This window comes from Semicossyphus pulcher, unplaced genomic scaffold, assembly GCF_022749685.1.
Source record: "Semicossyphus pulcher isolate SPU_LCO1_2020_fin unplaced genomic scaffold, fSemPul1.0.p SCAF_5, whole genome shotgun sequence".
Classification (NCBI taxonomy): Eukaryota; Metazoa; Chordata; class Actinopteri; order Labriformes; family Labridae; genus Semicossyphus; species Semicossyphus pulcher.
Window position 1 is genome coordinate 27,611,892 of NW_027211726.1, and position 12,233 is coordinate 27,624,124.

General features: G+C 38.0%; 1 protein-coding gene across 1 annotated transcript in view; it reads right to left on the bottom strand.

Annotated features, from left to right (window-relative positions):
* The window catches only part of col22a1 (collagen, type XXII, alpha 1), a 56,536-nt gene that overhangs the window by 28,510 nt on the left and 15,793 nt on the right, over positions 1-12,233 (bottom strand). Inside the window, exons 9-23 of the mRNA XM_069681431.1 lie at positions 11,710-11,826; positions 11,553-11,597; positions 11,383-11,445; positions 11,118-11,156; positions 9,476-9,529; positions 9,320-9,373; positions 9,183-9,236; positions 6,828-6,881; positions 6,691-6,735; positions 3,641-3,694; positions 3,474-3,527; positions 2,917-2,952; positions 1,871-1,900; positions 1,548-1,601; positions 1,327-1,380 (exon numbers count right to left, since the gene is read on the bottom strand). Coding sequence (XP_069537532.1) covers positions 1,327-1,380; positions 1,548-1,601; positions 1,871-1,900; positions 2,917-2,952; positions 3,474-3,527; positions 3,641-3,694; positions 6,691-6,735; positions 6,828-6,881; positions 9,183-9,236; positions 9,320-9,373; positions 9,476-9,529; positions 11,118-11,156; positions 11,383-11,445; positions 11,553-11,597; positions 11,710-11,826 — 807 coding nt within the window. The remainder of the gene's footprint in view (positions 1-1,326; positions 1,381-1,547; positions 1,602-1,870; positions 1,901-2,916; positions 2,953-3,473; positions 3,528-3,640; positions 3,695-6,690; positions 6,736-6,827; positions 6,882-9,182; positions 9,237-9,319; positions 9,374-9,475; positions 9,530-11,117; positions 11,157-11,382; positions 11,446-11,552; positions 11,598-11,709; positions 11,827-12,233) is intronic.

Consider the following 12,233-nt stretch of genomic DNA (forward strand, 5'->3'; position numbering starts at 1 on the left):
AGCCAGAAGGGGTTTGCCTTGCCTCTGTGGAGCAGCTGCAAATGCTGGATTGCAACATATTGCTGATTAGAAGTTAATTGGTCACAAGAGGAAGAGGATGAAGGTCACTATCTTTGTTAATGTTTTGGAAGAACAATTATGTAGAACCACTGTGTCTGTTTTAATTACACAGTGCTTTGCATGATGGGACCACTGAGGACTGAGACAGAGGGAAAACGACAGGGGGACAGTGTTTGTAGATTATTCTGCAAGCACTGATGATATCTACAGTATTAGCTCTCATTAGCATGAGGAATAAATATCAGTCTTCTTAATTTTAGATAATCCCTTTGGAATATGAGAAGTGCAGTAACGGGAGTACAGTTTAAATTTCCAATTACTGCAGAACAGAGTTTTGCTTTACAAAAGCTTTTCTGGAGGTGAAACACTTTCATTTTAGTCAAAACTCAGGAGAAAGCTTTGCTGCATATTTGAAATGAGAATAAAGCTGTTAAAGGCAAAGACCCTTAGATTACATATCTTTGAGGTATATTTAATTTTTTGTCATGATTGTTTTAATATAATAATCAAAAGGTTTGATCGATCACGATAAAAAAAAAACGTGATGATGATGAAGACGCAGGGACTACTATATGCTGTGGAATGATATAGTCAAGGTTAACTTTTATGAACATGGACAAAATAAGCAAATTGATGCTAATTAATTGATGCTGGTCTTAATTAAAACTGGAAAAGAAATGCTGTTGGCTTCTTAACACTATAATGCAGGACACCCAGACTTACACACCAAACCATGGCCACCAGGTTTTTTTGTTTTGGTCTTGGGAATTGAACATCCTCTAACCATCTTTAAACCAAAATTGTATTATCTCCCAAAAAAAGATGAGTCCGAAGCACAGAATATTTACCTTGCTAAGTTTTGTACAGGAAATGGAAAAGTTTAGAATTTCTGCATAGTACTGACTTGTTCAACTGTTATTGAAGCACAGAGAAAAAAAGGGGCAACAATAGGAATTATGTTTGGACATAAACATAATTGAAATGATTGCAAACAAGCATACAACAGGAGTCTTGCTTATGGTTACATTTAGACAACAAAGCACTTTGGTAAAGGCTAAAGAAAGATCATGGATCTGCCCATATGTGAATAAAATGAAAGTGAAACTCACTGTCGACTTTTTCATTGTGTAACCAAGACAAAGATCTTTAACTAAGCTTAATAAGTATGAGGGTATTCATGGTATTCATGAATTGCTTATATCAAGCAATAATGAAACAAACTAGGAGAGATGTTTATAAAATCTTCAATCAGAATGAGATTCTCACCCTCTGGCCGAACTCTCCAGGTTCCCCAGGTAGACCCTGTAGACCCGGAGGACCCTAGGAAAGAAAATGTTCAGCTACAGGTCACACAGCATAACTGATGTTATAATAAACTGCTCAGCCCTACATCTAAACAGGTGGCTCTTCCACAATAACTAAATAATAAAAGCTACACAAAAGCAAAGAGGACATGTAGAAAGGAAGTAATAAATTATGATCCTTACAGGAGGCCCTGGGGGACCATCGGCTCCTGGAGGCCCAGGAAATCCAATTTCTCCCTAAAAACAGGTCAAACACAAGAATATGTCAATATATATATAAAATAGTACTTTATAGAGTATTTATTCAAATTCAGGATTACAATTTCATTTACACAACTCTGTTTTCATTCACTGTGCACTAAAACAACAATGCATTAACAATCTGCTACCAAGTACATTAATAGCACTTAAGATATGATTAATAATACTATGAGGTAGTCTTCGAACGTTAATGGACCTAATGAGGCAAACATGATAAACTCTTTCTTTAGTAAACACTTACTCACCTTGTCACCCTGAAGGCCTTCTTTTTGAAACTAAAATAAAAAGAAAAGATAAATAATCACATTAGTCTTTCTAAAATTACAATAATATTGTCATATTCTTTATGCTGCCTCGATCCAATAGATGTGATCAACAGGGCCATGGGCAATAGGGGTAAAAATCAAGACAATGCTATTTTAGTGTTTCACAGCATATTTGACATCAAAAACAATGGTTGTTACTTCTGACAGGTTATTTTGCCTTTTTGTCTGATAAAATGGACGTAGAAGATATTCTATGCATCAAACGATTATTTTCAATATAAATTAATCGAATCATTATTTTTTTATTGTTATATTTAAGAAAAGGCATTTAAAGTTTTTTTTTAGAGCACTAAATGTATTCAATTTGCTTGTTAAAAACAATGTGCTTTTGCTAAAAAAAAAACCCAAAACAACTGATTAATGGCCTTTTAATTAATGTTCTGTTAATCTAAAGCTTTTTAGTAATCAATTATTCAAAAAAAAATCTGTCATATATAATTCTTAAATAATATGTACTATAATAAGTTCAGTAAAAAAAAAAGTTTATTTAATATTCTTATTAACTAACTGTCAACTGTTGGAACAAATGCATGAAAGTAAAGTATAATGTATAATAATGATATACTCACACGTAGCACAAAACTAGTTTTGATAGTGAATGACAAAATATTAAGTCTTTTTTCGGTTACATAGTTATTGTTTAGTTAGAGACTGATGGGGCATTGTATCATTTTACATAGATCTGTCTTTTAACCAAAAATATTTAGTGCTGTTCAGGGAAGAATCAGGGCACCCTCTCTGGACACTGTATGTGCTTCCTCTTACAGAACAAGGTCAATAGGTCAGTTTTGTCCATGAATACCTGTTTAGTTTTAAGTAGTAATGATAAAAATGTATAACGGATCATAAAAAATCAATATAGACTATAACTACTGTTGCTGTTAATCTGTCTTCCTCCATCACTCAGCTACACAAGCCTGTAAATCTTAAGAATAGGATTCTTTTGGTCTATTTTTAGTACTTACCACATCCCCAGGTAATCCGGGAAGGCCTCTCTCTCCCTGTGACATAGTGCACACAGCAAGGATGAAAAGCCCATCATTAGAATCAAGAGACTTTCTGGGTAAAGAGCCTTAGGTCATATGATAATGATACGGCAACGACAATAATTTATGGGATGATGTGTTCTTACGTGTGTACTTATTGAAGGCCTAAAGTGAAAACTTGTGTGTAAAGTACCACAACGGCAATTCTTTTTGTATACGGTTGTATGCGTGCGTTCTTGTGCATGCATATGGGTGTGGTCTAAGCATGTGTGCACCACTGGAAGAGTCATCAAAGTAAGTAATTATAGACAGACAAATAAACTCTGCATTTTATTTTCTCAGACAAATGAGTGGGCTGACTTTGATGGAACTCAGAGGAGACAGAGGAATGTCTGGAGAGTGTAAGAGCATGGGAAAATGAAGATGCCTCTTTGAAATGATTTATATCAGCCAGCTTAATAACATTACACTTTGAGCTTATCCTCTTTGAAATGTTTATAATCAAGTTAGCATGGTGATTTGCATACAACACATACCTTGGTTCCTTTAATGCCGCTGGCCCCAGGTGTACCAACCAGTCCTCTCAACCCCTAATAAGTTTTAAAGAAAAAGCTTCATTAACACAACACAGTAACAGTACCTTACAATTTAATCTCTGGCTTCTATTTGTAACAGTAGGATATAACAAAGAATTACAACTTACATCTTTCCCAGGAACACCAGGTTTGCCAGGTAATCCATCCAAACCAGCCTCGCCCTGGGATGGAAACAAGTTTACAAGAAAGCACACAGGTATTTTAACAGTTGAAGACTGTAAAGGGTTAAAGTCATCTAAAGTGTCATTAAAACATTTATATTTACTTGTCTAAAAACCCACTATCAGTTTGTTTGTTTTTTGTTGTGAAAAGCATTCTCCCAACAGGAAATCATGTATAATTGTTAGTACCCAAACGTTGTATGTATTGTAAGCATGTAAAGCGATAGCTATGAAGAGATAAAGGCAAAAAAGTATTTAGTTGTCAACAGAAAGTCCCGGGAATAAGACTTCCCTGTAGAGAGGCACATTCAATTTACTTAAAAATGACTTAAGAGTTTACAGCCAAGCCAGAAAAAGTGTTTTCTGATAAGCCTAGAGTCTTCACCTCTGTGTCACTTTGTCTCTACATGGACTGTTAATCTAATGGAGCAAACGTTTTATTACAGAGGAAATATCGCAATAACTGCGGTGAGCAGAGCTTGAACTTGACGTGTTTCACTGAGCCGTGTCTTCCCAGTGAGGAAGTTTGCTTGCTAGCTAGCTAGCTAACTAGCCTTAAACTAGCCTCATGGATACATTATTCAAGAGAGTCGACCTCGGCCGCCATTCACAGAAAGGGGTTCAACAGCAACCAGTGAACTGCGGACGTGTTTTTTTCAGGTAAGTGAATAGTCGGGTAGCACTGAGTTGGTGAGGAGACTATGGATGGCTGTCTAGCTTGCTCACGTTAGCTTAAGTTGGCTCCTTGTAGTAAGCCGTTGCGTAGCTAGCTACTGCTGTCCATACAGCGTTTCTTCTAATAGCCACCTTCTGTTTAAAATCGATCTCAGTGAGGAGAGAGCGTTCGGTACCAAGCAGCAGCACAGAGAGTAACCGCTGCACCCAGTGTTTTTTCAGAGCACGTCGACTGTTTTGTCCGGCTTTTCCCATCAATTCAAGTTGAAAATCTCTGCCTTGATGTTACGATAAGGCAATGGAGATGCCGTGGTTACGAAAAACCGGAGGAAAGGAGCGCTGCCAGTCTATCATACAACATGGTGCTGCTACTCAACTCAAAATGAGTTAATTTCTGTTCTTAATCAAATTAACCAGGCTATATCCTCTCTCTCAGGGCCAAACACACTGCAGCCTAAAAACATCGCAGTACATTTAGACTAAAAACATCAGAAATTATCTTGAAATCATAAATAAAGGTTGTGTCTAAACCAATAGGTGTTGTTATCCACTTTAATATAAACTGTATGGTCGCTATCTTAGCTAGAATGCTAAAATTTGCACTAAACACAAAGTGTAGTTGAGGCTGAGGGTAATTGTATTAGTTGTGAAGGTATTTTAGACAAAGTTATCTGCTGAGAGATTTCTGTTTGGACGAAAGTTGTGAATTGAATGGCTCACATCAGTATCCTTAAAGCCAAGCCTTTGCCATGGCTTATACAGGGCAGATTGTTAACAGCATACACTTCTGTGTAACCCAAAACACATCTCTGACTTTTTCAATAAGCAAACATGGCCTTGACCTGCACCCCAGGTGCATCCTTTAAACCACCTATTTTCTTTATCACCTTACAGGGGTAAGTACTTTTCCAGTTGGCACCTACAGGAAATTGCTTACTGACTGAATGACTGACTGACTGGCTGACAGACAGCTCCAAACCTGGCATCAGCATGTTTGATTCGAGCTTCAGTATTCCCAGAACCCGCTACACATCCTGTCATGTCATGTGGCAAAGTAATTAATGTAGCCTGCTGATTACAAGTGTACTGCTTTATAAAAACTCCTTTTTAAAGTTTTAAGATCTAAGCATGACAACAAAGTCATGTTTCTTTTTATTACATCGTGCTGCTGTTGCTCAATCTGTTACTTGTCATGTCACTGACATCATCATCACAAACACATTGTGACAACTTAGTGGGGTGGGTGTTAGTGGGAGACTACTGTTATGCTTGAATGCTAGATAACATTTTACGTACTGCTTTCTTACATCAACGTGATACCAAGAGCAAGAAGGTGTTAGAAGCTTATAGGAAACTTCAGACATCAACAAAGATCAGTTGCCCTGAATACATTGCATTATAGCCAAACGCCCCCACAGAATCCCAGACAGGAAGTGTGGAGAGTGAATCAAGGGAGCCACATCTGTTTGCACAATTACGCCTCTCAGTTCTCAGTTCCTCTGAGAAGAATGGTCTCTCTCAGAAGTTAACCCTGCTTTCAGGTCTTGCAGTATGAACTATTTTGTACAGGTTAAATCTAACATCATGGTTCAAATCCCAGGACAGCCTGGCAAAACATGGAAAGCAACTCTTGTCCCTCAGCAACCACTATTTCGATAAACACAGCGTGATTTTGCCAAGTCGGACATATTCCTGGATCAGAAAATCACATTACAATCCTAAACCAACATTGAGATTAATCAATCACAGCTCTCTGATATCCCTTTAAAGTTCCTTTGTGCTTCATAAAGCTTTACAAAGTAAAAGTGGTAATCTACCTGCCTACTGCAAGGTAAGTGATTTAGCTTGGTAGTTGGTTACTCGTAAATTGTGCAAAAAGTAAGTTTGCCAGTTGGGTAGAATATTTTTCAAGAATATTATTCTGGATTAAAACTGTATAACTCAAAGACATGCAGTTAAGTGTTTTATTTAATTTTAACTAAATTGAATTTGGAAAACTTAGCGAAGCACAGAGGATTTTTGAAAGATGATGATGTCAGATGGCTGTCTTTGAGTGTCTGTGTTGTCGTTTGAGAACCGCAAAGTGGGATGTTGATCCAAGAAAGAACAAGAAAGAAAATCGCATCATGCATTTAGATTGTCTGCCTTTGTGCAAGATCCTGAACCCTTATCTGCTGAAGTAGAGCTACGTTGCTAACAGGAGCAGGCAGCTTATAGAATGTGTGGAACTGAGTATATGTGACACATAATAATCTGTTTATATTGAACATTAAAATTGTATTTCTTATATCATGGACATGGTATATTGCAGTAGAACTTACCCTTGCTCCTGAAGTTCCTTTTTCACCTGTATTACCCGCTTCCCCCTACAGCAGAACAAAGCAACATGTTAATGCAATCTGTCACAAATGAATAATATAGTTTCACTTTTCCTGAAGTGCATTCAGATTATACTCACAGTCACTCCCTTTGGACCTGGCATACCCGGAATTCCTGCATCCCCCTGAATTCCCTTTATGATACAAATTAAACAACATTATATTGGTGGACGTTATGACTTGGGGCTCCACAAAAGTGTTACTGACTCAGCATTGCACTGCAGGCCAACTGGGGGACTGCTGAGTCAGAGCTGAATCAATGTAAGAAATGTGAGTGACCGACTAAGAAAGCTGAAACCCAAAAAAGAAACAGCAGTTGTTAGTAGCAAGACCCCCCCACTGTGAGAATCTTGAACTTTGACCCCTGACCTTGCTTTCCTTCTTTTCTCAGGCAAAGGAAGAAAGTAATGTGTCTTTTGAATCTCATTTTCAAGGTATCTTTTTTTTTATGACATCTCTTTTTTATCTAGGCCAGGAGAAATCTTTAAAGGGTATACACTACAAAATGATGTCTTTAACTGCTGTTATAACTGGTAGCTTGGCTGATATATGAGGCCATTAACTTTATGCTACAGACAACATTTCTGAACTTGTATGTAGCCTAACTCTTTTTGCTCTGAATCAGGTTTATCATGATTCACAGATATTGAAAATGCTACTTAAATGAGTATTTGTAAGCTTATTTTTACAAGCTTTTTTCTGTGACAGCAGGGGAAAAAAGGGTATTTTAGTGTAACATTGCCTCTTTACTGAGCAGCTGCAATTACTGATGGGTTCATTTGATCATTCACTATTATATTTTTGATTCAATAGGCATTTATCACATGACATAGTTCGACATTTAGGCTAACAAAAGAAGAGCGCAGGTGTCAGTAGCATTAAAAAAAATAAAATAATGATGGCTGAATTCCATTTGGCTTACTGTCACAGGTCATCATTATTGTTATTGTATAGTGCTCAAAGTGCCAATCATTCTGTAATATAAAGTCAGCTATCTTCCAAATTCAGCCTAACAGCTTACTGGCAAAATGTTTTGTCATTAAGGCTGTACGAAGTTAAGCTTTTTTGTTAATTTTCTTTTCTTGTTTCAGTATTTAGAAAAACAAACTGCCTTGAAGAGAAATGGCTAATGAGGTTGCTAACAATTGACTACTTTAGCATAGTAGCATATAGGGCTGGGCGATATGACGGTATATCTCGTGAAAACGATATAAAAATTTCTGTCGTATGTATTTTTCTATTTCGTCTCTATCGTGATGTCGCGAAACCTGCTTCACGCCAATTGAGCTTGACGGCTGGATGCATGTCAACTGTGTGTCTGCTGTGGATTCAGCTGGGCTGTTCCAGCCAGCCCTGTCTTTCTACATGAGTTTTACCTTATAAAGGCCATAAACAATTTGAATATGTTCACTTTATAAAAGTCATTTATATTCATTATATACAGGAAAGAATGAGGAGGCGTCTGCTCAACTGTAAATAATAATTAATAAATGTAAATAGAATATTTACATTTAGGTAGTTTCGACGATCTTATTCACATTAGAAACAGGACCTTTATTAACACACAGCGAAAGCAACCGTATGAGCCAACACAGAGAGAGAGCAAGGGTGGGAGAGAGAGAGAGATCGCGCCGGAGTTACAGCCGCAATGTTGTTATTAATTAATGTTTTACTAACGTAATGTAGGTTAAGGCCTCCCTGAGACTTATGACTACGCTTTATTTCAAAGAAAATTAAGCAGGAACCACAATAAGGAGCCTTGGGAGTGACTTTATCTGCCGAACAACTCCGTAGAAATATAAATAATAAAGTTAAAAAAAACGTGCATTAAATGTACCATAAAAACTAAACAAGGAAGTAAACAAGGTCAAACTTGATCATAATCTTTGTGTCTCATTTCAACACCTTAAACTACACATGGCAGGTTTCATCTCCATACACACCGACATGTCATTTACTGTATTTATTTTGTCTTGAGCCAATAATACTACATATTCAATCAAATCACAGTCCTTCATATGCATCTATAGTCTTTCCTTTGCTATGACTGTTTGACTGTTTTATGTTTTCTAAGTTTGTGTTATCTGCGTTGTGTTAAAAGGCGGCAATCATTTCCTTTAGTCCTGGGTAAGGCAGCCTGTCACAGTCCATTGGCCAAACCTGAGCCAGCAGCCCTCTCTCCTCACCCCTCCTGGCTCTCTCACCAGCTTCTGCTTCAACCAGGGTACAGTCAACTACACTGCCCCTTTTTTTTGACAGGAAATCAATAACAAGCTGAGAGGTCATTTTCCAGAAACGTGTGTATGCCCACTGTCTGTATGCCAAAACCAGAAAGATTTTTTTTCTTTTTTAACCCAAATCAACATTCTTCAAGCTTCAACAGTGAGCCACATGCATATTTGCTGTGTTTAAAACAGAATACCACGTTCACATACCTTTGATCCAGCTGGACCTGGCAGCCCTGGTCCTCCAGCAACCCCAGCTGCACCCTATTTATAGAAAAAACATGCAGATGAAAACCTACACCAACCTACAGATTGATGACTGAAATTTCCAAAAATATGTTTCTTACTTTGTCTCCCTTATCTCCAGATAAGCCATCAATACCTGGAAGGCCACCAAGTCCCTGTCAATGATCAGAAACACATAATTAATAACAGTAAGTGAACTTTTAAGATTAAACATGAGACAGATATCCTTCAGCTGTCCAGGTTCACAAGTGCCACACCTTCTCTCCTTTTTGTCCAGGAGCACCTGACAACCCTATTGTTCCTCTATCACCCTGTAACAGAAGGCAAGTATTTACTTGGACATCTCTGTAATACAGAAGCATGCAGGATGGTCGGTAATACAGGCGACGATGGCGTGCTGTCAAAGTATCAACCTGGTAGCAGAACTTGGTTTAGTACATGATGGTTGGAGGATTACAGTAGAAAAAAGTTTAAATGTTAGAGGTGAATTACTGGCCTTAACAAATCAAACAGACAAAATGATACCATAACACACAGAGCACAAGGGGTTACACAAGACGACATACAAACAAACATATGCAAACTTTTGAGTAAATGTTTGGGAGCCAGAATATGCTAACAGCTATCCACAGCTCCACCAAAACCCCACGATGGTCTGGTTGCACATCCAACCTAAGACTCAAGGAACAATTCCCATTGTCTTCTGAGTGTTGCACTTTTGGTTTGTGCACTTATTTGGTATGCTTTGCCAAGGAATCCCGTGTATTCCGAAAGCTGAACTCAGTGAAAAGTAATGGCTGTTACCACAAGGTTTTTGCCCACCACAAGACTTCCCTCTGCTTCAAAAAAACACTTTACAAGTCACAGGCTGTTGCCCTTTAATTATTTTGGGATCTTGTATCATTTTAACACACGTCATTATGTTCATCACAGAGATTAGGAGATAGCTCCCTGCTCAGCTATACGCTGTAATGAAGAAGACATCTATAAGACTTGTACACTGCCTGTTCTTGCCCGTTAAAGATGCAATTAGAAGCAATCAAAGCTGCATGAATCGACTTTCACCCCATACAAGATGAAGGACTGAACCATTTTTAACCACCGCTTGAAAGTCAGTTTACGTCATGTTTTTGCGTCGGCTTCGCAAAAGTTTACAACAACAAAATTGCAGCCTTCTCTGGGAAAGAGTGAAGACAGATGCTCAGACAAAAAGCAAGGAATAGAAAAGCAACAGGGATGCTCTGCATTTTTGATTTAATGCATTTTTATCAAACCAGCGTGGTTTCTAGCAGCAAGAACGACAAAATGAAGATTAAGATGATTTTTGCTATCAGTCCTATGGCACTACCAGCATTAAAATACTCTAATTTATTTCTTTTCAACTGAAAAAAAATACAATTTTATATATTGTCACACTTTTATTATCCTAAAGTATTTACAGATGCATTTTCAAAACTGTTACAGCCAAAGTAGATAACACAAATGAGACCATAAGACCATATTGTGTCTTCCAGACCACTTGTAGCCATTTAAAATGTCCCTTTTAGTACAGCTTGAATCATGCATGCCAAAGATTTTGTCTCAAGGAATAAATTATACTGTGAGACTCCCAGCTGGCACTGCCAGACACTACAAAGGCTGTGATTTGAACTGGGTGGGCGCTGCATAGGCCTGCCCTCTTAGCTACACATCCTCTGTGGTAACCTGTCCTGTAATTCTGACAATAACAGCTATGAACATTTTCCAAGCCGCTCCCTTACAGAAGAGAAGTAAAGTATGTAGTATGGTATGTGTAATACCATGTAAACGAAAAAGAAAGAAAGTCAAAAGTTGCTCATGCATATAAAATATGCACAGACTCGATGCTCATGCAGAGTCAGGAAGAGCAGGTGTACTTACCTTCTCACCTCTGTCGCCTTTGACAGAGATGACTCTGCCCTGCAAATAATTAATCGATAAGGATCAATTATTGTCGAGGCAAAAAAATAAGCAAATGAGATAACAGGTGGAAGGCATGCAATCTGGAATAATTTAAATGTGAATGATTTGCTTTCAAACTATTAAAACAGCACTAAACATAATGTGCTGGAAATCAATTAGCTGTTATCTCTCAAAAACAAAGAAAACCACGGTTGTAAATGTGCACACTTGGAACGTTTCATACAGTTTCTCCTTTTTCTCCTTTGATTCCAGACGGTCCGATGGCACCCTTAAGGCCAGTGTCGCCCTGAAAATGTATGTTCGTACAATAAAAAAGCAGAACAACAACTCTCATACTGAAACTGTAGTCTATTGTTACAGATAAACTGGTACTTAAAGGCAAAGGTAGATGACCTTTCCACCCTTAGGACCTGCTGCACCGGTTGCACCGATCTCTCCCTGTGAGAAATGAAAATACAGTAGTCTTTCGAAAGCCATTAAAGAAAGGATTCCCACTCAACCGTGAAAATAATAGACAGGGATAAAGCCAGGTAAAATGAGTTGGCTTTACCTTCTCTCCTGCAGGGCAGGAGCAGTTCACTTGAGGTCCTCTCTGTTGCTCCACAACAGTAGGTGTTGGGGTGGGGATTTGCACAGGTGGGGCCTCTGTAACAACTTTCTTAGGGCACTGAAAAGAAAATATTAAAGCCAAAAGTCGTCATCAAACCAAAAAAGTGAGAATTAAGCAGCTGTGGCAAAAGGTGTAGTTAAATCTTTGGTGTCTCTGAAAGGCTAAAGAAAAGAAACAAGCTTAATCAAATTCTTCAATCCATACTTAGAAGAGAAGAAAACAAAGCATGTGTCTGTGCATTAAGTGTGCTGCAGTGTGTTCTCACAGAAATATATGAAATGACCATGAATTTTTAACACAGCATTACGTGGTGGTGGCAATTATTCGTTGTTTCCAAGAAACAGTACCAATGGAAAGTCAATGATGATTCTTTTCTGTGGTGGACACATGAATCCTAGTACGTCTGATGACATAGTATAAAAAACCTTTCAATCCACCCCCATGTATGTGACACACAAACACAA